Source organism: Carcharodon carcharias, chromosome 14 (genome assembly GCF_017639515.1).
Source record: "Carcharodon carcharias isolate sCarCar2 chromosome 14, sCarCar2.pri, whole genome shotgun sequence".
Lineage (NCBI taxonomy): Eukaryota > Metazoa > Chordata > Chondrichthyes > Lamniformes > Lamnidae > Carcharodon > Carcharodon carcharias.
Window position 1 is genome coordinate 74,861,081 of NC_054480.1, and position 27,746 is coordinate 74,888,826.

The 27,746-nt window shown below is 42.2% G+C and overlaps 2 protein-coding genes across 6 annotated transcripts; one reads left to right on the plus strand and one right to left on the minus strand.

Moving 5' to 3' along the window:
• The first annotated feature begins 895 nt into the window (after positions 1-895).
• On the plus strand, positions 896-8,640 carry LOC121287064 (tubulin beta chain). Of its 4 annotated transcripts, none has more exons than XM_041204545.1 (4): positions 896-1,063; positions 3,794-3,902; positions 6,522-6,632; positions 7,160-8,640. In XM_041204545.1, exons 1-4 carry the CDS (start codon positions 1,023-1,025, stop codon positions 8,261-8,263), a joined length of 1,365 nt encoding a protein of 454 aa, XP_041060479.1. In that variant the 5' UTR covers positions 896-1,022; the 3' UTR covers positions 8,264-8,640. The 4 variants fall into 4 exon arrangements, with proteins under 4 accessions (XP_041060479.1, XP_041060480.1, XP_041060481.1 ...); XM_041204546.1 differs by having other exon boundaries at positions 898-1,063; positions 7,209-8,640; XM_041204547.1 differs by lacking the exons at positions 896-1,063; positions 3,794-3,902 and adding an exon at positions 3,923-4,076.
• Positions 8,641-15,412: 6,772 nt separating this feature from the next.
• atp5f1e (ATP synthase F1 subunit epsilon) lies at positions 15,413-25,071 on the minus strand. Of its 2 annotated transcripts, none has more exons than XM_041205088.1 (3): positions 24,936-25,071; positions 19,168-19,284; positions 15,413-15,551 (listed from the first exon to the last, which is right to left on the minus strand). In XM_041205088.1, the coding sequence occupies exons 1-3, from the start codon at positions 24,965-24,967 to the stop codon at positions 15,545-15,547; spliced, it is 156 nt and encodes a 51-aa protein (XP_041061022.1). In that variant the 5' UTR covers positions 24,968-25,071; the 3' UTR covers positions 15,413-15,544. The 2 variants fall into 2 exon arrangements, with proteins under 2 accessions (XP_041061022.1, XP_041061021.1); XM_041205087.1 differs by having other exon boundaries at positions 24,864-24,997.
• Positions 25,072-27,746: the final 2,675 nt, after the last annotated feature.

The following is a 27,746-nucleotide window of genomic DNA, read 5'->3' on the forward strand; positions in this document are numbered from 1 at the left end:
TTAAAGGCAGGTAAAATTCAGCCAGATGGGTATGTCATACCCACATCAACATAGCTGAGATCAGTAAACATTAGACCATAAAGTTAACCCCCCACAATAATTGGTCCATTCTTCCCTCTAGCCCTCTACTTGTCATGTATTTGTCATCTATTTTGTTTTTAAAATAGTACAGCAATCCATCCAGTCACTAATAGGGTATAAGACCATTTAGTGGGCCATCTAGCCCCTTGAGACTGTGCTGCCATTCAAATAGATCATGGTATCTGTGTCTCAATTCCATTTCCCGTCTTTGCTCCGTATTCCTTGATTTCATTAACTGACAAAAATCTATCAATTTTAAACTTGAAAGCTCCAGTTGACCCTGAGGATCCAAGGCCTTCCAGCAGACCAAATTCCATATTTCCACTGTGTGTGAAAACCTGCTTTTGAATTTCACTCCTGAAAGGCTTAGCGTACATCTTAAGGTTGTGCCTCCTTGTTCAGGATTCCCACATCAGAGGAAACTCCTCAATATTTTTTTTTATCCGCACTATCAAATCCCTTCTGTCATTTTAAAGGCCTTGATTAGATCACCCCGCAACTTTCTAAACTCAAGGGAACACAAGCCAACTTTAACACAAAAACACGGCAACCTGGCCTCATAATTTAACCCTTTAAGCCCCGATGAGAGTCGAACATCCCAACATTGAACCTTTAAAATTTAAAGGTTTTTAAGTCCTGAATGTGTGTAACTTCCTCAACAACGTCATAGCCTCTGAGCTGCATCATCCTTATCTCTCACCAAAATGTTTGGGCTTATCCTCAGCAATGTCTCCAAGTCTGGAAGGCAAGAAATGATAAATGCATTTCCCTGCGTTGGCCACGCCCTCAAGGCACGTGACAGTTGAATTAACATTACAACTTTCCCCAGAAGTGCATCAGATAGTTGTTGCTGAGGAGGTAACGGGCAGTCAGGACTTTAAATCATCAACGATTTAAAAAGCTCCACAACTAGGAACTTGTCAGGATGCGTGAGATAGTGCATGTGCAGATTGGGCAATGTGGTAACCAAATCGGGGCCAAGGTAAGTGGAGTTCAGATTCCAGGTTTGTGGCAGTCTTATGTGAATTTTCTCTCCTGCGCTCCTGAAGGTGCTGAATTGTGCAGCTGGATAGAAACTAGCCTTGGCCGAGTGGCCCTGGTTCATGTTTTAGCTGTGTCTCAGTGGATAGCACTCTCATCTCTGAGCCAGAAGGCTGTGGGTTCAAGTCCCACTCCAGTGACAAGACATGATCTAGGCTAACACTCCAGTGCTGCACTGCAGGACATGCCATCCTTCAGATGAAACATTAAACCAAGGCCACAATTAAGTGTAATGCTGAAAGATCCCATGTCACTCTTTGAAGCAGTTTGGTGTCCTAACCAACATTCCGCCTTCAACCAAAAACAGATTGATTGCTCATTCATATTATTGCCATGCATACACTCATAACAACCCACATTGAGATGGTTTTGAGAGGTAGTATGGTTTATAATCCAGCATAACACAATCAAAGTATTTTACACCAACAAAATGTATTTTAGCTCAGACAGTTGGAAAAATATTAAGAGATTTTATATTTCTAATATCTGTTGTTGAAAAGCATTGAGAAGAATAATTTCAAGCTGATTATTTGCCTGTATTATTACAAATTTCTTCTCTGTAAAATTGGTACATTAAATGACACAACCTTTTAAAATTTAAATGTCCTGTGGGATTGATATGAGTAGCAGAATGTAGTGAGTAAATAGATAAGGGCTGAAATGGGTGTGGAGGGTTTCTCTGAAATGCCATTCAGCCTTGTTTACATATCTCTGTTCTGCTCCAAACTGCTCTCAAAACCACTTATCCAACAAGAATTGGAGCCAGAGTGAAATTGGAAACAGCAATCAGCTCCTCATCAGTAATTGGATAAATTTACTGCTTTTTGTTTACTGAGTGATAGAGGTTCCATCTACACTGTTAGCTAATTTGGTCTCTGATGGTCTCGACTATCAAATAGTCTTTTGATATTCACTTTCTAAACTGACACATGATAAATGGTCCATTTTGTGTGTGCTTGATGTGTATGATTGTCTATGTACGTATGTGTGTTTCTATCTGATTGTGTGTCTCTGTATCTGTGTGTACATAAGTGTTTATGTATTTGTGTGAATGTTGACATCTATGTGTGTGGTTTGGATGCCTGTGTGTGGATCTATATGTGTGGATTTGTTTTGTGGGTGTTTGTTTATGTGGGTGTTCAAGAAATTGTATGGGTGTGTATGTGGCAGAGGTTGTATAGAAATAAATAGAAATTACACTACAGCCCTACTGGTCTACACCAGCGATTATGTTCCATACAAGCCTCCTCCCACTCTCCATCTATCCCTATCAGCATATCCTTATGTTCCATGTGTTTACCTAGCTTCCACTTAAATGTATTCATGTGTCAAGGGTGTGTATGTGTGGGTGTGTGTGTTTGTGTGCATGTATGTCTGTTGCTGTGAAGGTGTGTACACATGTGTAAATACATGCATGAGAGTATATTTGTTGTGTGTGTGTGAATTTGTATGTGTATGTGTTTGCATTAGGGTGTGTGGGGTGGATTTGTATGTAAGTGTATCTTTTACAAAGATTTATCAACAATAAACATTTCAAGTCAGGTACCCATTTCTAGGACAGCCCATAACATTCTCTCCCAGAGCAAAGGTCTCAACTGCCTTAACCCTCTTTTGCACCAGTTTGTTCTCTGGATGTAAGTGTCTCCCTAACCTTCTCTCTGTTGTTGTTTGTTCTTTCATTCACTCCTCTCTGATTCTCCAGTGGATCTACAGCCTAAAGTCCATTGCATGATGTCCTTCAGACTGTTCACTCTCTTACGAGCAAGATCTTCCCCATAAATGATCAGTAATTCATACTCAAGCCTAAATATCCAATCCTCCACTGTGACAACAATGTTTACTGTATACAAGATGCACTGCAACAACACACCAAGACATCTCCAGTAGCACCTCCCAAACCTGTAACCTCTACACCTAGAAGGACAAGAGCAGCAGGTACATGGGAACACCACCACCTGCAAGTTTCCCTCCAGTTACACTATCTTCACTTGGAACTCCTTCGCCAATGCTGGGTCAAAATTCTGAAACTCCCTTCCTGACAGCGCTGTTGGAGCACCTTAACCACACAGACTGGTAATGGGCACGAGAGTCAGGGGGGAGGTGAGGAAGAATGTTTTTACACAGCGAGTGGTAATGACCTGGAACTCGCTGCCTACGAGGGTGATGGAAGCAGAGGCAATCAATGATTTCAAAAGGAAATTGGATAGGCACTTGAAGGAAATAAACTTGCAGGGCTACGAGGATAGAGCAGGGGAATGAGATTGACTGGATTGCTCTATGGGAAGCGGGCATAGACTTAATAGGCTGAATAGCTTTCCTCAGTGCTGTACATGACTCTATGACTGCAGCGGTTCAAGAAGGCCCACCCCCACCTTCTCAAGGGAAGTGAGGAATAGACAATAAATGTCAACCTTGTCTGCAACACTCACATCCTCAAAACAATTGTAATTAAATTGTGGATCAATTCTATCAACATGCTGGGCCTAACAGCGGGTTCACAGATAATGGCTTTGGTTACCCCAAAACCCCAACTCTGCAAAGCCTCCATACCTGATTATTTGTTCATTTGGACAAGTTAAATTTGGCCCCCATTTTTAAGCGTGAATTTTTTATGATGTTGCTATGTACCTGGTTGTCTTTAATACAGCTACTCATTTTTCTGTATTGACAGTTCTGGGAAGTTATTAGTGAAGAACATGGAATTGACCTCAAAGGGAATTACATTGGAGACTCGGACCTCCAACTTGAGAGGATTAATGTGTATTTCAATGAGGCACATGGTGAGAAAGTCTGCTTCGAAATGGAGCGGCCAAACCTTCTGTCTTTGTCTGTGGCATTTGTTGTCAAAATCATTTGGTAGCAATTGGAAAAGTCTGCAGAGCTTCAAGACACATAGTTTGTATTCATCAGCCAATTTAGAACACCATACCAGACAATCAAAGAAAAATTCCCAGGTTAGAGGGAACTTTCTGCGCTTAAGTGAGGCAGCAAAGCTACACCAATATTGATCTGGGTAGCATGGAATCTGATTGACCATGGATAAAGTTCAAATCAATGTTCTCTGTAGATTTGCTTCTTCTTCTGCTTCTGTTGTGCTGGCATCTTGGACTTAATATCCGTATTCCGCCAACATTTTTGCATAGATCTCACGCTGCTGATAACAACCACAAAGGAGGCAACAGCACTAAGAAACAGGCCCTGCTAAATCTTCACCCCACTATGGAACAAACCAGCCCATCAGCTATGTGAATGTGCTTACAGCTGAGTTGCCTGGCCTTTCTGGGTCTGCTTACCAGTTCTCATGAGCTACATGCAAGTCTGAAAGGACACAGTTTAAAAATAAGGGGTCAGCTCCCAATTAAGACAGAGATACAAAGAATTTTTTCTCTCTCAGAGAATCATGAACCTTTGGAACTCTCTTCCCTGAAGAGTGGTGGAGGCAGGGTCGTTGAATATTCTTAAGGCAGAAATAGATAGATTCTTGGCTGACAAGAGAGTCAAAGATTATCAGGGGCAGGCGGAATGTGGAGTTGAGACCACAATCAGATCAGCCATGATCTTACTGAATGGTGGAGCAGGCTCAAGGGAATGAATGGCCTACTCCTGCTTCTAATTTGTATGTTCATAAGAGCACTACCAATGATTAGTAATGAGAAGTACTATCAGCAGTTTTATTGACAAGAAGTGCAATTGATGAAATGTATTATTGACTAGAAGTACTATTGGAAGTAATGTCAGAAGTACAATTGTTGAGAAGTATTATTGACTAGATGCATTATTGATGGAATATACTCTCAGTGAGAAACAGTCACAAAGTACACTGTCAATGAACAACATTATCAATACAAACTACAATGAATGAGGTGCCATATCTGTAGAAATGCTATTAATAAGAACGACAACTGGTGAAAAGTTCTATAAGTGAGGAGTTCTATGAATCACTGTTGATGAAGCTACTGTCAATGAGAAATGCAGTTAATATGATTAAAATAGGTTAAGGCGGTGCCAAGGACTATGATGGTCAGACCGGATTCCAAAATGGGGCAGGCATGTTTTAAACAAAGATGCGAGGCTGATATTTCTGACAGGCAAAATTTCAGTACAAAATGTTAGCCCAGTTAATAATGATCCTGTACCGTGTTACTCTTGTACAGCTATTAAACTGTTTAAATTTGTCAGCTGCAGAAAAGAAGCAAACAGAGCAATATGGTACAACTGTGTAAAACCTTCACCAATTGCAGCCTTAAGTCTACAACCTTAAAAAGAAAATAAATGTAATTTATAGAAACTTCACTGAATAGGAGTCCAGGTAAAGATGCTACTGGAATGTTGGCCTTTATTCCATAGGGGCTGGAGTGTACAGGACGGAAGTTATATTTCAGTTGTATAGGGCCTTGGTCAGATGCCATCTGGATATACTGGCCTCAAGAGTGGTGCAATGTGGATTTATCAGACTGATACCAGGGCATGAAGGGTTGATTTAGGAGTACAGGTTGCATAAGCATAGCTTGTACTCCCCTGAATTTAAGCTGAGGGCTGATCTAATTGAATTGTGTAAACTAATAAAATGATTTGATAGACTAAATACTGAAAAGTTGTTTTCTCTGGTGTGGGATTCCAGAACAAGGGAACACAGTCTTAACATTAGAGTCGGACCATTTAGGGGTGAAATCAGGAAGTGCTTTTTCACACGTTGTGGCAATTTAGGAGTATCTTCCCAATTGGCGGTGAATGCTGGGATAACAGAAATTTTTGAAACCAAAATAAGCAAGAGTTTTATTTGTAAGGATACTAAGCGATATCAGTTTGTATCACATTTGCATTGTGCCCAATAGGAAATGAATGATTGTTATAGCCAGCATACTGAGGAAATGGTCATCTATCAACTTTGGCCAGTTTTAAACTCAGGTTCTGGTGGTGCCTCTGTGCTGTACCTGCCCTGGGAGAGTTTGATCGGGACAACGTAGAGGGAGCTTTACTCTGTATCTAACCTCGTGCTGTACCTGCCTTGGGAATGTTTGATGGGGAAAGTGTAGAGGGAGCTTTACTCTGTAACTAACCCCATGCTGTACCTGCCCTGAAAATGTTTGATGGGGACAGTGTAGAGGGAGCTTTACTCCATATCTAACCCCGTGCTCTAATTGCCCTGGGAGTATTTGATGGGGAAAGTGCAGATAGAGTTTTACTCTGTATCTAACCCCGTGCTCTACTTGCCCTGGGAGTGTTTGATGGGGACAGTGTAGTGGGAGCTTTACTCTGTGTCTAACCTTGTGCTACCTGCCCTTTATATAATAGTTGCACTTTAATTCTTTGGCACTAGCATTGCTCTCTTTGATGAGATTTTAAAAACATTTTCACATATTTTACTGACTCACTAAATCATATCTTCATTCCTTCAGGTAACAAATATGTACCCAGGGCAATCCTGGTGGACCTGGAGCCTGGAACAATGGACAGTGTACGAGGCAGCCGTATCGGACAGATCTTCAGACCAGATAACTTCATTTATGGTACGGTATGATTCTCATAAGGTACAGGTTAAAGAAGAGCTGTAACCAATAGACTTCCTCCTCACTATGAAGTCTCAAATTATTCTGAAGTAAATCATTTTTTTGGTTTAGCTATTGATGCACATTTCTAATGTATGTTTACTCTATTTAGAATATAATGGAGCAATGTTGTTAAGGAATTGGAGTCAGTTTTACACCTAGGTCGTCTCAGAAACAAAGGGAAGACAGCAAAGAAAATGGGTATTGAGTGTCACAATCTTATACAGTGGCCGCTGGGTGTCAGAGTATTATGCAGTGAGCACTACAAGTCAAAGTCTTATCCAGTGGAATTGGATGTGAGAGTTGTATCCAGCTGCATTGGGTATCTGATTCTTATCCAGTGGGCACTGCACAGGAGTCTTATCCAGTGGGCACCAAGTGCCAAAGTCTTAATCCGTGACACTGGATGTCGGAATTGATGTGGAGGATCATTGAGGAAACTTGGCACAAATCTTACCATATCTCCATTTTTATAATTATCCTAACAGGTCTCTTTTTTCCTCTTCAACCACCTCCCCCCCCCCCACCTGGCTGTAGGTAATTCAGGTGCTGGAAACAACTGGGCCAAAGGTCATTACACAGAAGGTGCTGAGCTTATGGAAAACGTGATGGACATTATGAGGAATGAGTGTGAGAGCTGTGACTGTTTACAAGGCTTCCAGCTCACCCACTCACTGGGAGGAGGAACAGGCTCAGGCATGGGCACTCTCATCATGAGCAAAATCCGAGAGGAATATCCTGATAGAATTATGAATAGCTTCAGTGTTGTACCTTCACCAAAGGTCTCAGATACTGTGGTTGAACCGTACAATGCCACCTTGTCCATCCACCAGCTGATCGAGAACACAGATTCAACCTTCTGCATTGACAACGAGGCTTTGTATGACATTTGTTTTCGAACCTTGAAGTTGGCCACACCAACCTACGGTGACCTGAACCATCTGGTTTCCATGACAATGAGTGGTGTCACCACCTCCTTGCGTTTCCCTGGCCAACTCAACGCAGACCTGAGGAAGCTGGCAGTCAACATGGTCCCATTTCCTCGTCTGCATTTCTTCATGCCTGGTTTTGCTCCATTGACATCCCGTGGCAGCGAGCAGTACCGTTCACTGACAGTGCCGGAGCTTACTCAGCAGATGTTTGATCCCAGGAATATGATGGCAGCCTGCGATCCCCGCCATGGCAAGTACATGACCGTGGCGGTAATCTTCAGAGGCAGGATGTCCACCAAGGAGGTGGATGAGCAGATGTTAGCCGTCCAAACTAAGGACAGCAACCATTTTGTGGATTGGATTCCCAACAACGTCAAAGTGGCTGTGTGTGACATTCCACCACGTGGGCTCAAAATGTCTTCTACCTTCATAGGGAATAACACTGCTATCCAGGAGCTCTTCAAGCGCATTTCTGAGCAGTTCTCAGTCATGTTCAGAAGAAAGGCTTTTCTGCATTGGTACACAGGAGAAGGTATGGATGAGATGGAATTCACAGAAGCAGAATGTAACACCAACGATTTGGTCTCCGAATACCAACAATACCAAGATGCTACCGCAGATCTTGAAGAGGAAGAAAGTGAAGCAGAACCTACCAAATAACTAAAAGATAGGGCAATTTAATGAGACTAAAGTAATCGGACCAACCAAGGATTTGACCGTAAGAGCAAAGTAACTGAAACTAATACCAAAATAATAAACTGGACCCACCTGAAGATCTCCAGATTTACATTGATCTTATCATAATTGGCCACACTATAAAAGGACTTCACTGGATTGGAAATCTGTGATTGAATTTTCAAAGCTGAAGAATCTATGGACTTGAGTTTCAAGAATTTCCCCAAAATTTCTTGTCCATCATCAGGAGCTGAACTTGGAACATCTCTTGAAAATTTTGGATGATTGAAAATTGGGCTCAATTTCCCATTATTCAGTGAGAAAAAGGAATGTTTCATTCATTCAGCAAATTTTTGAATATGTGATTGGTCTCAGAGTTTTTTGTGAATATAGTTGAGGAGGGTAGGGGGTGGGGGGAGGAGTAAGTGGTACTGTTGTGGATTATTTAAAACAATTGTCAACATGAAATACATCAAGTTCACAATGGCAATAGACAGTCATGGCATTGTGAATCAGACTGGAGAATGAAGCTGTGTAGGACATATCAGTCAATCAGTTTCAGAAAAATGATTGTTTCTTAATTGAGCAAAGTAGATTAAGTAAATTGGAAATAGAAAAATAATTTAATTATATCAAAGCTCATTAAAAAAATTAATTGATCAAATCAATTGACCATCAGCATACTGGGGGTAAAAAAACAAAAATACCTGGAAAAACTCGGCAGGTCTGACAGCATCTGCAGAGAGGGATACAGTTAATGTTTCAGACTCGAAACATTAACTGTATCCCTCTCCGCAGATGCTGTCAGACCTGCTGAGTTTTTCCAGGTATTTTTGTTTTTGTTCTAGATTTCCAGCATCCGCAGTATTTTGCTTTTCTCTTAGCATACTGGGGGTCACCACTGACCAGAAATTCAACTGGACCAGCCATACTGTGGCTACAAGAGCAGGTCAGAGGTTGGGAATCTTGCAGCGAGTAACTCAACTCCTGACTCCCCAAAACCTGTTCACCACAAGGCACAAGTCAGGAGTGTGATGGAGCATTCTCCACTTGCCCTGATGAATACAGCTCCAACAACACACAGGAAACTAGACACCATCCAGGACAAAGCGACCCACTTAATTGGCATCCCATTCACTTAAACATTCACTCACTCTACCATTAACACACAGTGGCAGCAGTGTGTACCATCTATAAGATGCACTGCAGCAACTCACCAAGACTGTTTTGATAGCACCTTCCAAACCCGTGACCTTAACCACCTAGAACAAGCAGCCAAATGGGAACACCGCCACCTGCAAGTTCCCCTCTAAGTCATGCATCATCCTGACTTGGAATTTTATCACTGTTCCTTCATTGTCACTGTGTCAGAATCTTGGAACTCCCTAACAGCACTGTGAGTGCGCCTACACCAGATGCAGCGGTACAAGGAGGTCCACTGTCATCTTCTTAAGGGCAATTAAGGATGGGAAACAAATGCTGGCCTAGCCAGTGACACTCACAACCATGAATGAACACAAAAAATGTTTTAATAAACAAATATCTTAGCTTATCTTTATCTGTCTTCAATTGAGCACAATTCAATCACACTCCAGATGTTACACACTCTGGGTGTCACACATCGGCCACGATACTAAGTTATGATCCAAAACAGGGTCAAAATAAAGAGAAAGAAAGCCAATCACTGACCTGGGGCCTCAAGTTTACATAAAATTATAATAGATCTGTGAATGACTGCAGCAGTTTACAAACAGCTATAATTGCCTGGATTTGCCTCCAGCAGGGACACTCATACCAAACTTGAGTAGATTCACCAGTAACACAGCTATTGATATTAAATGTATGATCCATTGATTAATTAATGAGCCATTTTTTGCCAGAATTTCTGAGTGACATATCAAAATAATTGAGCCTGCCAGTAATCAAAATCTTCCATTTTTTAAATTGCCTTGCTTGCTATATATTTAATAACCAGATATCTGAGATTTTGTGACAGGACTGGGAAGGGTAGTTGGCAAGGGTGGATTTGGGACTAGGCATGGTACTCCAGAATTGCCATGGTGTCAGGATTGGCAAGGCTGGCATTGGAATTGGTAAAATTGTGCCAGGATTGATAATAGTGGTGCTAGGAATGGTCAGGGCGGTAGTGCCTGCTGAATGAATATTTTTAAAACAGGTTTTGGTTGCTTTGATGCTTCAATATATTTTAACCAAATATGAAAACCTGAACTGTGTAAAGTCAACAAAACAACAAATCTCATTAAACAAATTGACCTCTAGCTTCCTGGCAAGACTGGTGTACTAGTAAAGTCAATGACAATATCTTCAAAATAAAGGAACCTAATGATTGCTAGATTGATGTCAATCTTATCATACAAAAGCAATATATTGTGGATGCTGGAAATCTGAAATAAGAACAAAAAAAGCTGGTCAGGCAGCATCTGTGGAAAAAGAAACAGTTAATGTTTCCTTTGACCTTTCATCTGAACTATAACCAAACACCCTTGATAAGAACTTCATTGGTTGAATTCTCAGAGCAACCCAACCATGTTTCTTCAATAGCATCACCCAAACCTATGATCTGCACCGACCAGGTACTTTACGGCCTTCCAGACTGAATATTGAGTTCATTAATTTTAGATCTTGAACTCTCTCCTCCATCCCCACCCCCTTTCCATTACTTCCCCCTCGTTCTTGTTTTTTTTTCCAATAATTTATATAGATTTTTCTTTTCCCACCTATTTCCATTATTATTTTAAATGTATTTCCACCCATTGTTTATCTCTACTTTTTAGTATTCCTCCACCCCTACTAGAGCTATCTGTACCTTGGCTGTCCTGCTCTCTACTCTTAATTAGCACATTCCTTTACATAATATCACCACCTTCAACACCTCTTTGTTCTTTTGTGAAACATTTTTTGGTTATCTCCACCTATTACTGACTGCTTGTCCCAACAAACCCCACCCCCCCCCCCCCCCCCCCCCCCCCTCCTTAAGTCAGTTTATATTTCACTCCTTTCCTATTTTTACTTAGTTCTGTTGAAGGGTCATGAGGACTCAAAACATCAACTGTGCTCTCCTCCACCGATGCTGCCAGACCTGCTGAGTTTTTCCAGGGATTTCTGTTTCTGCTTTTGTTTGTTTTTATCAAGGGCAACACTGCCTGGGAACGCCACCACCTCCAAGTCCAAATATCGCACCATTCCTTCATCATTGCTGAGTCACTCCCTCCCTAACCATGGGAGCACTTTCAGCACACGTACTGCAGCACCTTGAGACCCACCCTTCAAGGGCAACTAAGATGGGAATTAACTGGTGGCCTTACCAGTGATGCCCATATCTCACGAGTGAATTAAAAAACAGAATTACTTTGGCTGATTCATGTCAAAAATGTAACCAAGGTCATAAAACATGTGAAAACATGCTTTTAAAAAAAATTAATGCTCCTGAATAATAAACTGCATTTTGAGCAACTGAGTCACGTGGTGCAGGAAAAACCCAGGTTCTATCCATGGTGTATGATGATTCAGCTAGGCTGACTATAATTGGCTTCATATGTCTGGACTAATAAGCAGGGAAATCCCCCAGGGTCATCTCCTGGTTGCTGTTGGTTTCCTCTCTAGTATCTCACTGGAACGTATGAGTTTTGTCAACATTTTATACAGAACAAGTTGGGCTCAACTGTCCACTAAAATACACTCCCTTCCTTCACTCCCTCCACACACACACCGTTCCCCAAACCCCACTCATGTTTTCAAAACTTACCAGCATTCAGACTAAGAAAAAGAGAATGGCTGCATGTTTAGGAGATCTGTGAAGCTACAATACAGCCAGGGCAATCAATGCCTTTAGGAGACAGGTGGGGAAATATTAGATGGGGTAAAACATGAGGGAGTAGAATTTCTGAACTTCTGCTCCCAAAGCAGAGCTGTGCAGACCAGGAGTTCACATCTGCAATTTGGTCACAGATGTTTAAATTGTTAAGGAATGTTCCAGCATAACTTACACAGCCCAATTTCTAACACATGTTCCTAGCCCATGAAGCTCTGAACTCCATAAAAACTATGCTCAGATTTTCAAACAGAAAACATAAATGATAACATTTCTCATTGGTTGCGAAGAGCTGATGACTAGATATTTTCAAACAGAAAACATAAATGATAACATTTCTCATTGGTTGCGAAGAGCTGATGACTAGATTATTTTCCAAGGGGAGAGGTTTATTAAAGTCATCATTTCAAGGAGGGAAGGATTTTCGTGGCATCACAATTGCATCCAACATTACCATGCAGAGTAGTTGGGCAAATAGCAGATGCCTTTAGTCAGAAGCTAGATAAGCATATGTGGAAGAAAGAAAGAGCAAGATATGCTGTTAGATTGGGTTGAAATATGGTGGGAGGAGGCTCATGTGGAGCATAAACACCAACATAGACTAGTTGGGCCAAAGGCTCTTTCTGTGCTGTAAACTCGTTATATGTAACTGAATAATTACGTGATTTGTGTTTAAATAATTACCTTTGCAAATTGCTGAGTGTTATTTTGGAACTGTGTGTAGCTCCACATTGTGTGTGCTTGCTTGTGATCTATGTTATTTAGATAAAGCTTGTTTTAAGTATCAAGATTTGTGTAGTAACTTTAATTCTTTGTGTAACGGGAGCTATCAAGTCAAATAATGCTAAAGGATGAATTCAGTTAACTGGTCCACACTCCACCATTTAAACCCCGTTTAAATAAAAGTCTGGCTCTTAATAAGTATTATGTACTTAGGGTTGTCGGCTCCTTGTGATGTTTTCTGTTAGCATTGTCCTATTCTGATTCCTGCATCAGGTGCAGAGTAGACCTCAATGCCAAACAATTGAATCCTAGTGCAATGGCATAGGATTGGCACCTGTACAGGATTATACTGCTAAACATAACACACAACCTCAGTACACCAGTATCAGATATCATTGATGTGACTCTTTGGATACCTCAGCCCAGCTGCATCAATTATTGCAGCACGGGATGAGGGAAATTGACACTTTTCTACCCCATCGAAACTTTACTGAATTTGCTTCATGAAGCATCTCCCACTTGGTGAGGTCAATTATCAGAAGCGTCCATATCATTTTAATGCATTTGGACACATACTGGCCTTGCACATCATTTCTCACATAGCTGGCATACAGATCACCTGTTATTTGGCTATGTCTTAACCGTTCATTTTCAACTCTCCATTCATGCCTGTTTTTAAAGAGCCTTTGTACCAACTGCAGTAAATTACAGTTTCCTCTATTAATGTATTTTCAAATGAGAATTCCCTTATTTGAGATGCATTAAAGACAACCTAAAGGATGCCAGGAAAGTCAGAAGTTGCATTCAAGGTGCAGTTCACTTCCCTGTAGGCACCTGTGAACGAGTTAATACCTCACTCTAGCAGACCTTAAGCAGGAGAGAAGCTCTATTTTGCAAAGAAAGCTGGAAGACCAGGCTGAAGAAACCACTAAGATATGTGAACATCTAATTGTGTCTTGAAAGCAGTCATTTTCAGAAGCATCCTGATTGTTATACTTTAAGTACATGAAGAATCATTCCAAGCTGGAGACAATCATGCACATTTTGTAGAGCATGCCACGATGTCGTCAGCCATTTCTGCAGGCCCAGTCACACCTACTGACATCTGTGAAGTCTTTTTAGTGCTTTAGTCAAGAGATAAATAGCTGTGCCAGCCACTGTAGGAATACCTCTGGCTGCATGAAGTGTACATGCCAGGTCAGTAATGAAAGAGTCAGGATAAACAGATTATTTTAGGTTGGCAAAATGTAAATAGCAGAGGGTATTGTAGCCAAATTTGCTGACAATACAAAGATAGGTAGGAAATTAAGTTGTGAGGATACAAAGAGTCTGCAAAGGAATATTGATTATGTTGAGTGAATGGCAGCTGGAGTATAACATGGGAAAATGCGAGGTTGTCCAATTTGGCAGGAATAACAGAAAAGCATATCATTTAAATGGAGAGAAACTGCAGAATGTTGCAGCACAGAGAGATCTGGGTGTCCTTGTACATGAATCACAAAGAGTTAGCATTAGGAGGGCAAATGAAATGTTGGCCTTTATCACAAGTGGCACAGGGGAAGTCTTGTTATAGCTGTACAGGGCATTGGTGAGACTGCACTTGGAGTATTGTGATAGCTTTGGTCTCCTCACTTAAGGGGGGACATACTTGCATTGAAGCAGTTCAGAGAAGGTTCATGAGGCTGATTCTTGTGATGCAAGAGTTGGCTATGAGGAAAAGTTGAACAGTTGGGACCTGCTTCTATACTCATTGGAGAAGTGATCTTTTTGAAACAAAAAGACTGAGGGGCTTGACATGGTAGACACTGAGAGGATGTTTCCCTCCTGGGAGAATCTAGGGCCAAGGCACAGTCTCAAAATAAGGGGTCTCCCAATTAAGAAAGAGGTAAGGGGGAAATTCCCGGAGGATAATTAGGCTTTCAAACTCTCTTCCCCAGAGAGCACTGGGCGATTGAATATATTCAAGGCTGAGTTAGGCAGATTTTTGATCTGCAGGGGAGTCCAGGGTTTTGGGAGGCAGACAGAGTGGAGGTCACAATCAGCTATGAGCTTATTGAATGGCAAAGCAGGCTCAAGGGGCCAAATGGCCTACTCCTGTTCCCAATTCTTATGTTATGACCCTGTCCTGTTCAGATTCCCAGAGTGCTGTAACAGGCAATGTTAATCCCAGGCTCTGATCAATAATACATGAAATCACAATAAAGCACAGAACAAATCACCCAATACAGTGATACTGACCACAACTGAGCTATGGACTATCATGGTCTCCTTATGCCATGATTGCAATAAGGAATCGGGAATTTCTCAGTTTTCCTTGAATTGGCTATAGGATTTCTCATTTTTTAAAAACGACTGGTGTCTCATGAGACTGATGACAGCAGAACAGTATTTGTCAATGATTCAAATGGGGCATTAACTTTTAACATATGCTAAAGAGGAAGTTAAAATGTGGAAGAAGGGACCAATAACATTAGATTTTCCAGCCACAATGTCTCCACACATCATCCAGCTTACTTAATACAATTCACAAATAAGTTACATCACCATCTCCTTCAAAGAAAAACAAAGGTTGTTTTAAATAAGATCTATATTTTTAATTAACATTTGGTCAGTTTTGCAGACACAGTCTTCAAGTGGATTTGCAATTCCATCTTTCAGGATGATGGGTCAAAGTGTTCTCATATCCAAAAGCTCAGGTCTGTAGAAACTGCTCAGGTCCTAGGGTAAATTAAACACAATTAGCACACTTAATTGGAGGAGGACTAACTTTAGCGATTTGGGAAGGAATCTGACCCAGGTGAATTGGAATCCAAAACTGGTTGGCAAATCAGTACATGAACAAGACTTCAGAGGTTCCAAGCAGACACATTCCTATGGGTAAAGGAAAATAAAATGTGTGTGTACACATATACGTGTGTGTATATATGTTCACAGAGGCTACCGTATAAGATAAGAATTGTATAGTGATAATACAGTACAGAACCACGCTGAAAATAGGAATTACAGAGGAGATCTAAAAAGTAAATAGAGGGACAAAAAGGTAAGAGAAGCGATTAGAAAATAAAAGGGAACTCAAAATTCTTATAAATACAAATAGTAAAAGGGTAATAAAAATTAAGGGGTGCCAATTAGGGACGATGCAAAGGAGATATTCTTGGAGGCAGATGGTACGACTGGGCTATTAAATGAATACTTTGCACTTATACACTAGAGAAGAGGATGCTATCAATGTAACAAAGGAGAAGTTAGGAATGATATTGGATGGAATATAATAGGTGAGAGGAGGTACTTGAAAGGTTAGCAGTCCTCAAAGTAGGAAAGTCATCTGGTCCGAATGGGATGCATCCTAGGTCACTGAGGGAAGAATGGAAATTGTGGCAATTCTGACCACAATCTCGCAATGCTTCTTGAATAAGGGGGTGCTGCCAGAGGACTGGAGGATTGCAAATGTTACAAACTCTTTAAAAAAAAAGGGAGAGAAACAAATCCAGCAACAGCAGGCCATTTAGCTTATCAACCATGGGGGGAGACTTTCAGATTCAATAATCTGGCACAAAATTAATTGGCATTTGAAAATACTTTGCTAATAAATGAAAATCAGCATGGATTTGTTAAAATTGCATTCAACAAACCTGATTGAGATCTTTGATGAAGTAACAAGAGCAAGGAGGCAGTGTAGTTGACAAGATATGTCTGAACTTTCAAAACATATTTGACAAAGACTTATTAGCAAAGTTCAAGAGACAGTGGCAGCATGGCTACAAAACTGTCTAAGGGACAGAAATCAGGGTGTAGTTGTAAACGGTTCCTCTCCAGATTGGAGGGAGGTATATAGTGATGTTCCTCAGGAGTCAGTATTAAAGATATATAAGACATGTAGTAACAAGGAAGATAGTAACAGGTTTTAGGAGGGCAAAGATTGAAATAAAGATACATGACAGATGAATTTTAATGCAGAGAAGTGTTATAATTATGAGGTTTATAAGCTTTAAATTTAGGGTAAATGAAGGGGGTCATATGGCCTGTTCTGCAGTCTGTCTGACAGTAAGCCTCAGTGGTTCATCATTCGAGATCAAAGGAAAGTTTAGATTGTTTTACAGAGAAGAAGGTGCAACATATTTACCCTTGGAAACAACCTAGCATTCTCTGGATTTACAATGAGTAGAACGAGTTCTCCTGGTATCAGGTTGTAAACAGTTGTGCTGCAAACCATCCATTTACTTCTAAGATGAAAGGGGGTTGGGATCAAAATTAGCTAATTACCTCTACTGGGTGAAAGATTAATGAGTTTCATGTTACCATGGGGAAGAGGGCAGAGGAAGACATTTTTGAGATCAGGTTACAGTTCCCCAACAAATTGACAAATACCACAGAGAGATAATAGAGGTTCTGTACGGTTAACAGAGAGAAAAGGCAGCTTGACTTTGCATCTAGTGGAAGATACACATCCTACAGATTCTGGGAGATTTGTTCAAGGAGAAGAAAAATCATTGGAACAAGCTTTACTGCTGATAGTGGGTTTAAGAAACTCTCCAAAAGCTGAGCAAAGTGCCTGGAGATGGTCACTCAAACTTGCTACTTGGCAAAATGAAAAGATGGGAACTGTGGCCCGTTTGCTAAGATTACTGTAATTCCATTGAGAGTGCAATGGGTATAAGTATAAAAGGGGAACATTCCTTCTGCGGTTCAAAGTATACCTTGCCTACAAAAAGAAAGTAGTGTTTAGTCAAGAGTGCTTTTAGTCATTTGTTACAGGAACTTTTAAAACACAATTTTTGTGTCATTCTTTCAGCTATTAAATGGAAGTTCAAATTTATTTTTTTTTAAATTACAATTGCCATAAAGGCCAATAGCAGAAGTGGGAAGTGATACATTTTGATAGGAAAAATGTACCATTTCATTTATATTGTCTCTCCTCAATGTTAAGGGGTCACAGAAACAAAGACACCTGGGGGTACATGTCCACAAATCAGTGAAGGTGGCAATCAAGTTGAGAAGGTTATTAAAGCTTTATTAATAGAGGCACAGAGTATAAAAGCAAGATAAACATTTATAAAACACTGGTTAGGCCTCCGCTGGAGTACTGTGCTCAATTCTGGGCACCACACTTTAAGAAGGCATTAGAGAGGGTACAGCAGAGATTTATTAGAATGGTACCTGGGAGGAGGGGCTTTAGTTATGTGGAGAGACTGGGGGTTGTTCTCTTTAGAAAAGAGAAGGTTAAGAGGAGGTTTGACAGCAGTGAATGGTTCTGATATAATAAGGAAAATCTGTTTCTAGTGGCACAAGGATCAGTAACCAGATGGCAGAATTAAGGTGATTGGCAAAACAAAGGAGCATGAAGAAGGAATGTATTTTTTTAAACATGCGGCAAATTGTTAAGATTTGGAATGCACTGCCTGAAAAGGTGGTGGAAGATTCAATAGTGACACAAGAGAGAGAATTGAATAAAAACTTTTACAGGGCTAAGGGGAAAGAGCAGAGAATCAATTGGACAGCCAGCATAGGCACAATGGGCCAATTGGCCTCCATCTGAGTTATATCCTTTTTGGTTATAGCATCTTACAATAAACCTCCCAATGGCTCACTGTACACAGTAACCCCTGATGTTGATGAGGTTCAACCCTCTTCTTTGCCAAATTAGTTGACCTGACCACCACAATTGGTCTTTTTCTCTTGGCCAGGAAATGAGCAATAGTTGGTGGAGAAATGGGTCCCCAGGAATGTCAGTGAACTACATGATTTAAGAGGGCTGAAGACTACAGAGCAGCACAGTTACTGTCTCCAGGAAAGGAGAGCTCTGGGGGAGAAGGGAAACCTTTCAGCTTCATGCCTGAACTTTAATCATGCATTTTTTTTGGTAAAAGTTCTATAAAGGGAGATGATGATTAATGAAACAGTAGATGCCTCTGCTATCACCAGGAAGTGAACAAATATCCAATATCTACCCCACATTTTGAGATAAAGGGAGTCTTTGTTTGCATTTAATACAAATTAACAATTAAATTTACAATTCTGTTACATCTTAAAATCCACATTCTTAACAAGAGCAACTAATTGCTTGTTAAAGGCCATCAGAATGACAGTGGACCCTTCTAACAAGGGAGTTAAATACTTAAGCAGGAGAGGGAGATTAGTCTAAATGGCTCATTCGGAAACTGTTTCTGGCTACAACATTCTATGGTTCGTTCAAATGCCTTTTGTAATCAAAGTGCATTCCCAAGCTATTGCACTGCTAAGTTCAGTATGCTGCATTTTGCTTTTAAAGAAAACCAGCCGAATTTGAAGAATTTCCCCCCACACTAATCCCCAAAGAGGACAATGCAGTACTTACTCTTTCAGCTTGTTGACTTTAACATTTACATCTGCCGCTTTCTTTGCCTCTGCTTGGTACTGGGGCTTTAGGGCAGCCCTCACTGCTTGTGCACAGATTCGAGAGTACTGAATGTAGCTGCAGGGAGGAAGATAATCAAAATGTTCCTTGAGTTCTTGGCTCAAATGTAATGCAAAAATTTGGCCACAGAAATTCTACATTTAGTGAAGTTTTGGTGTAACTATAAAGCTTTAAAAGCCAATATCTGGACTCCAAACTATGCACTGTGTAGGATTAATCACTTTCATCCTTCTGTTCAACTTCACTTGTTCCACTCAGATTAAAAAAGGTAAACTCAACCAGAATAATGGAAGAACAGACATTCCCACTTTTAACCGAGCAGAAAATGTTTAAGTTTGATCATTCCCTATTTTGATTTCTGGATTATGTCTACATCAAATTATATAAGGAATAATGATTTTCTTTATTTAAAACTACCTTTTTAGCTTGATGGTTTTTATAAGTTAGGATTTTCTATTCTTTTGATATCTTTTTTCCAGAACATTAATGCTGCCCTCTACAGCAGCTTGCTACTATTGAAATAGGTCTAGTTTCCTGGCTTCGGTATCCCCAATTTGAAACTTGCCACCAGCTGGAGCTGGGTCACTGCAGCCAGAACAAAGTCACAATTGCAACAAAATTTTTTCATCCTCCCATACATAAAGAAATAACAGATAGGAAGAGATCAACTGTGCCATCACCAAATCTCCAAGCTAGTTTAATCTATTCATACTAAAATGGAAGAGAGAAATTTTACCTGTTAATACAATGCTTGGGATATTTTGCTAACACACTCAACTGTGGCTCTCATGTCTCCAGGTCAGAGTTTTCTGGCTTCATGCCCACTCTATGGACTTGAGCACATAATCCAGCTGACACTCAGTACAGAGGCAGTGTGCTGTCAGAGATGCCATCTTTTGGATCGAACATTCAACTGAGGCCTTGCTTTCCCTCAGATGAGAACAAAAAATTCTACAGAAAAATTCTATTGCAAAGAAGAGTAGAGAAGTTTTCACAGGTATCCTGGCCAATGTTTATGCAGTAATATCAGTAAAACAAATTGCCTGGTCATGATCACAGTCATTTGTGGCCACTTTCTAAGTATAAAATGCTGCACATCTCCCACTCATGGTGTAACCGGTATGCAAAGGTGCTGTATCCCTTCACCACATGCTACATTACATTTCTAAAGGACTTAAAACCAAAGTGTTTTGTTATGTTTTGCTGTCTTGAAAGGTGGTATATAAATTACTTTCAATTAGAATTTCCCTGACAAGTAACAGAACTGTAACCAACTCTAACCTCACCTGTTTATGCAGCTCTCTCTTCAATCACAATCCAGGTTTTGTGGGGCAAAACCTTCACCAGCTGGGCAGTAACCAGATTGCCTGCCTTTTATAGAGCCCACCTGATCTTCACCACATCGATTTCAAACAAATGTTAAATCAGCTGGGTTCTGTAGAAGAGCGGACAATCTGCGCTCTACATATATAGATTATTAGGGATTGCCCTGCCTCAAGGTTGGGCAGAAGGTACAGAATTCAGACAGGACTTACACAGCAGTGTCAAAAGCAGCACTCTAATTGATACAGTACTGGACGTCGAGAAACAAAAACAACTGCCAAGAGACTCTACTGACAGAAATAAGTGTGCACACTTTTAAGAATTCCTCAATGCTTCACAATACAAAGACACAGGATGTCCCTCCTAGAGCAAGCAAAATATATTAAACTTTTATCCTAAATATTTTTAATTTCACAACTGCATCTCAAAGAAATCTTTAGGTCTTTTTCAATGGGCTCCACGTTACTCTTCACTCCTTATTAACTTGTAACTGCATCACCTTATCTCCACAGTGACCCTTTTCTGTTGCATGAGTATGTGACTCAAATAAAGTGTGGTGCTCTTCGCCTTCAGCCATTTGCTTGACTCCGAACAAATACATCCCCCAAACAAAAGCATCCATTAAACTCAAATACACACACAAGGAGAAAGAGACCACAGCATCCTCCAAGTTGCTGTCCAGTTCACCCAGCTGTCATAGTCAAATACACATTTCCAAAAATTGCTGACTACCGGGGTGAAACACTGTTTTCTGTCATGGGGTGGGGCCAACGTGAGGATATTTCCACCGTCTTGTGGATCAGATTTCTGTTTCCCTCCAAAATAAAAGTTTGACAACTTCAGCTGGTCCTAAAACACTTTCCAATTAATAAAATACCTTTGAACACCTCTGTTCTTCTTGCAAGTAGTGCAATTGGATCTTTTATGTCTTCCTGAGAAGATAGACTTGATTTAACAACAAATCCAAAAGATTCCCTTAGTACTGCGCTGGAATGTCCACCTAGATTGTGTGTTGAAGTGTCTTGAAGCCAGAGTCTTCTGAACCAGAGGCGAGAGTCCTGCACACCGAGCCACAGTCAACACCTTACAAAAAGGGTGGAGAACATCCGGGGAGATTTCAACCATCTGCTGCACTCTGGGCCAGCCCCGCCATGTTCTGATGCCTGAGTCTCGGCTGCAGTTACCCGAGGCCCAGGCAGTGAGCAGAGAGCGAGGCCCCAGATCCGGGAAGAGGAGCGGGAAGCTGCCGATCGGGTGGTGAATGGCGAGTAACCCGGGGTGGGGGAGAAAAAGAGAGACAGGCAGTCAGAGTGGGAAAAGAGAGAGACACACACAGGCAGACAGTGGGAAAGAGAGAGAGACACAGAGTGGGAAAGGAGAGAGAGAAAAAAAACAGGCAGAGTAGGAAAGGAGAGAGAAACAGGCAGAGAGTGGGAAAGGAAAGCAAGCAAAACATTGGTCTGAATTTATGGAATGCTGTGATCAAGACACAGAAGCTGTGCTACTCATTCAGGAAAAGCAAACTCGGCCATCGCATTAAAGCAGGGGGCGAGTTGAACGTTTCTGTATTCTGTGCGTGGGGCCCACAACTGATTTTGTCTATGTGAGTGGCCCTTGGTAAGAAAAAGGTTCTCCACTCCTGCCTTACAGTTACTGAGGCAGAACAGCCGAGCTATGTCAATGCTTTGACCATGAACACTGCATTGCCTTCATCGTTAAGTTTCCCCACCAGTCTTAATGGCTTAGGGTATCCATTTTAATACATCAATTAGTGCTGCAAATACACCAATGCAATTATAAAGGGAAATCTTCCACACTGGATATCACCATTGAAGCAATGGAACTGGGGTCATAAAATCTGACCAGGTTAACTACAATTCTGTAAAGCTTCTTCCACTGACACTGCTTCTCTTCATAACACAACTGGCACCCAAAGGTAAAAACAAAAAAACTGCGGATGCTGGAAATCCAAAACAAAAACAGAATTACCTGGAAAAACTCAGCAGGTCTGGCAGCATCGGCGGAGAAGAAAAGAGTTGACGTTTCGAGTCCTCATGACCCTTCGACAGAACTTGAGTTCGAGTCCAGGAAAGAGCTGAAATATAAGCTGGTTTAAGGTGTGTGTGTGGGGGGCGGAGAGATAGAGAGACAGAGAGGTGGAGGGGGTTGGTGTGGTTGTAGCGACAAACAAGCAGTGATAGAAGCAGATCATCAAAAGATGTCAACAACAATAGTACAATAGAACACATAGGTGTTAAAGTTAAAGTTGGTGATATTATCTAAACGAATGTGCTAATTAAGAATGGATGGTAGGGCACTCAAGGTATAGCTCCAGTGGGTTTTTTTTTATATAATGGAAATAGGTGGGAAAAGGAAAATCTTTCTAATTTATTGGGAAAAAAAAAGGGGAAACAGAAAGGGGGTGGGGATGGGGGTGGGGATGGGGGAGGGGACTCACGACCTAAAGTTGTTGAATTCAATATTCAGTCCGGAAGGCTGTAAAGTCCCTAGTCGGAAGATGAGGTGTTGTTCCTCCAGTTTGCGTTGGGCTTCACTGGAACAATGCAGCAAGCCAAGGACAGACATGTGGGCAAGAGAGCAGGGTGGAGTGTTAAAATGGCAAGCGACAGGGAGGTTTGGGTCATTCTTGCGGACAGACCACAGGTGTTCTGCAAAGCGGTCGCCCAGTTTACGTTTGGTCTCTCCAATGTAGAGGAGACCACATTGGGAGCAACGAATGCAGTAGACTAAGTTGGGGGAAATGCAAGTGAAATGCTGCTTCACTTGAAAGGAGTGTTTGGGTCCTTGGACGGTGAGGAGAGAGGAAGTGAAGGGGCAGGTGTTGCATCTTTTGCGTGGGCAAGGGGTTGTGCCATAGGAGGGGGTTGAGGAGTAGGGGGTGATGGAGGAGTGGACCAGGGTGTCCCGGAGGGAGCGATCCCTACGGAATGCCGATAAGGGGGGTGAAGGGAAGATGTGTTTGGTAGTGGCATCATGCTGGAGTTGGCGGAAATGGCGGAGGATAAGTATCCTCATCCTCCGCCATTTCCGCCAACTCCAGCATGATGCCACTACCAAACACATCTTCCCTTCACCCCCCTTATCGGCATTCCGTAGGGATCGCTCCCTCCGGGACACCCTGGTCCACTCCTCCATCACCCCCTACTCCTCAACCCCCTCCTATGGCACAACCCCTTGCCCACGCAAAAGATGCAACACCTGCCCCTTCACTTCCTCTCTCCTCACCGTCCAAGGACCCAAACACTCCTTTCAAGTGAAGCAGCATTTCACTTGCATTTCCCCCAACTTAGTCTACTGCATTCGTTGCTCCCAATGTGGTCTCCTCTACATTGGAGAGACCAAACGTAAACTGGGCGACCGCTTTGCAGAACACCTGCGGTCTGTCCGCAAGAATGACCCAAACCTCCCTGTCGCTTGCCATTTTAACACTCCACCCTGCTCTCTTGCCCACATGTCTGTCCTTGGCTTGCTGCATTGTTCCAGTGAAGCCCAACGCAAACTGGAGGAACAACACCTCATCTTCCGACTAGGGACTTTACAGCCTTCCGGACTGAATATTGAATTCAACAACTTTAGGTCGTGAGTCCCCTCCCCCATCCCCACCCCCTTTCTGTTTCCCCCTTCTTTTTTTTTCCCAATAAATTATAAAGATTTTCCTTTTCCCACCTATTTCCATTATATAAAAAAACCCCACTAGAGCTATACCTTGAGTGCCCTACCATCCATTCTTAATTAGCACATTCGTTTAGATAATATCACCAACTTTAACTTTAACACCTATGTGTTCTATTGTACTATTGTTGTTGACATCTTTTGATGATCTGCTTCTATCACTGCTTGTTTGTCGCTACAACCACACCAACCCCCTCCACCTCTCTGTCTCTCTGTCTCTCCACCCCCCACACACACACCTTAAACCAGCTTATATTTCAGCTCTTTCCTGGACTCGAACTCAAGTTCTGTCGAAGGGTCATGAGGACTCGAAACGTCAACTCCTTTCTTCTCCGCCGATGCTGCCAGACCTGCTGAGTTTTTCCAGGTAATTCTGTTTTTGTTTTGGCACCCAAAGGTGCTGTGCCCCTCCCCCATGGTGCATTGGGCACCCAAAGGTGCTGTACCCCATCCGCTACATGGTGTAGCCGGCACTGATGTGTATTTTACTCTGGCCGGTAGATAACTCTCGCGGTGTCTGGGCGGCGCGGGCTCCAGGCGGCTGCTCACCGCTTCCCACCCGCAATGACCTCCAGCCCGGCTGGACCACAAGATGTCCTCACACCCAGCCGGCTATTCACCTCCCTCCTGGGGATGTGGAGGACGCCAGTTCGCCCCCACCACCGGTTCCTATCCCCTGCCTCGAGCTGTACCTCAAGCCGGCTTGCCTCCAGAAAGCCACCATCTTCACTTCACTTCTTTCACCGCCTCGGCCAAGATGGCGCCCAGCAAAAGGAGAGCCACTAACAGCCAGCCAATCAACGTCAGGCTGGACAAATCAGCCAATCAATGGAAGTCTGGACAGATCAGCCAATCAACGAATAAAGCAATAACAACAATGATCAATCATAGTGCGGCTTTGAAGAAGTATTGACCAATCAGTTATCAGAAAACTGCTGACCATTCATAGCAGCAGAATGTAAGCCAATCATAGGGCATCATTAGGAGCACCTTGCAAATCTGTTCAATCAGGGAGGGAGCAATTCCCACTGGGCTGAACCCTGAAGGACAATGTCAGGCCAGAATAACACTGCAGTCATTATCAGGGAACATAATCAGGTCTTTTTCCATTGCCAGTCAAAGGAAAGGAGCAGTAGATTAAAGACCAAAATGATCATCTTGTGAAAGCAGAAGGCATAGCTGAGGCAATAAATTAATACTTTGCACCTGTCTTCATTGGGATGATGCCAATGTCACATCTTTTGTTTTCATTATCAGGACTACGGAGAGGCAGTGGCATACAGTTAATGCCACTAGTCCAGCAATCCAAAGGCCCAGTTAATGCATGAGTTTAAATTCCATCACAGCAGCTAGTGGAATTTGAATTCAATTAATAAATCTGGAATATCAAGCTGATCTCAGTAATGGTGACCATGAAACTATCATTAAGATAAAAGCAAAAAACTGCGGATGCTGGAAATCCAAAACAAAAATAAAAATACCTTGAAAAACTCAGCAGGTCTGGCAGCATCTGTGGAGATGAATACAGTTAACGTTTCGAGTCCATATGATTCTTCAACAGAACTAAGGAAAAATAGAAAAGAGGTGAAATATAAGCTGGTTTAAGGGGGGGTAGGGACAGGTAGAGCTGGATAGAGGGCCAGTGATAGGTGGAGATAGCCAAAAGACAAAAGGACAAAGAGGTGTTGAAGGTGGTGATATTATCTAAGGAATGTTCTAATAGGTGACATTAAGGGTAGAAAGCAGGATGAGCAAGGTACAGATAGCCCTAGTGGGGGTGGGGAAGGGATCGAAATAGGCTAAAAGGTGGAGATAAAACAATGGAAGGAAATACATTTAAATACATTTAAAAATAATGGAAATAGGTGGCAAAAGAAAAAATTATAGAAATTATTGGAAAAAAGGGGATCGGAAAGGGGATGGGGATGGAGAAGAGAGTTCATGATCTAAAACTGTTGAACTCAATATTCACTCCGGAAGGCTGTAAAGTGCCTAGTCGGAAGATGAGGTGCTGTTCCTCCAGTTTGCATTGAGCTTCACTGGAACATTGCAGCAGGTCAAGGATGGACATGTGGACATGACAGCAGGATGCAGTGTTGAAATGGCAAGCGACAGGGAGGTCGGTGTCATGCTTCCGGACAGACTGGAGGTGTTCTGCAAAGCGGTCACCCAGTCTGCGTTTGGTCTCTCCAATGTAGAGGAATCCACATTGTGACCATCGAATGCAGTAGACTAAATTGAGGGAAGTGCACGTGAAATGCTGCTTCACTTGAAAGGAGTGTTTGGGCCCTTGGATGGTGAGGAGAGGGGAAGTAAAGGGGCAGGTGTTGCACCTTCTGCGGTTGCATGGGAAGGTGCCGCGGGAGGGGGCTGAGGTCTAGGGGGTGATGGAGGAGTGGACTAGGGCGTCCCAGAGGGAAAGATCCCTGCAGAATGCCACCGGGGGGGTGAAGGGAAGATGAGTTTGGTGGTGGCATCATGCTGGAGTTGGCGGAAATGGCGGAGGATGATCCTTTGAATATGGCGGCTGGTGGGGTGATAAGTGAGGACAAGGGGGACCCTATCATGGTTCTGGGAGGGAGAGGAAGGTGTGAGGGCGGATGTGCGAGAGATGGGCCGACACGGTTGAGGGCCCTGTTAACAATCATGGGTGGAAAACCCCAGTTAAGGAAGAAGGAAGACATGTCAGAGGAACTGTTTTTGAAAGTGGCATCATCAGAACAGATGTGACGGAGGTGAAGGAACTGAGAGAATGGGATGGAGTCCTTACAGGAAGCAGGGTGTGAGGAGCTGTAGTCGAGGCAGATGTGGGAGTCGGTAGGCTTGTAATGAATATTGGTGGACAGTCTATCACCAGAAATTGAGACAGAGCGGTCAAGGAAGGGAAGGGAAGTATCAGAGATGGACCACGTGAAAATGATGGAAGGGTGGAAATTGGAAGCAAAATTAATAACATTTTCCAGGTCCAGACGAGAGCATGAAGCAGTGCCGAAGCAGTCATCGATGTACCGGAGAAAGAGTTGTGGGAGGGGGCCGGAGTAGGACTGGAACAAGGAATGTTCCACACACCCCATAAAGAGACAGGCATGAAACTATTGATTGTTGTAAAAACCCATCTGGTTCACTGATGCCCCTTTAGGGAAGGAAATCTGCCGCCCTTACCTAGTCTGGCCCACATGTGACTCTAGACTCTTAACTGCCCTCTGCAATGGCCTAGCAAGCAACTCACCTAATCGGAAAAAAACAGCTTAGACCTGTGCTCTTATTTCCCAGTTTTTATTGGTGTTCCATTTCAATACAAGACCAGCTTGGACCAGTATTCTTATTTCTCAGTTTTTACTGTTTTTTCCTTCTGGGCAGTTCAAAGGCGATTAGGGGTGGGCAATGTTGTGGTATAAAGATGAGACCACTCAAACCTGTGAGTCTTCTGTAAGCAAGGGTTTTATTCAAACAAAAACAAAAATTGCTGGAAAAATTCAGCCAGTCTAACAGCATCTGCAGAG

What these genes read in the sequence shown, in the direction of transcription:
- LOC121287064 (XM_041204545.1), top strand. Translation starts at nt 1,023, where the DNA reads ATGTGCAGATTGGGCAATGTGGTAACCAAATCGGGGCCAAG. An exon ending in GTAACCAAATCGGGGCCAAG is followed by an intron (nt 1,064 to 3,793) that starts GTAAGTGGAGTT and finishes CTGTATTGACAG; the next exon opens with TTCTGGGAAGTTATTAGTGA. An exon ending in GTATTTCAATGAGGCACATG is followed by an intron (nt 3,903 to 6,521) that starts GTGAGAAAGTCT and finishes TCATTCCTTCAG; the next exon opens with GTAACAAATATGTACCCAGG.
- atp5f1e (XM_041205087.1), bottom strand. Translation starts at nt 24,967, where the DNA reads ATGGTGGCTTTCTGGAGGCAAGCCGGCTTGAGGTACAGCTCGAGGCAG. An exon ending in TCCACATCCCCAGGAGGGAG is followed by an intron (nt 19,285 to 24,863) that starts GTGAATAGCCGG and finishes TCCTCCCTGCAG; the next exon opens with CTACATTCAGTACTCTCGAA.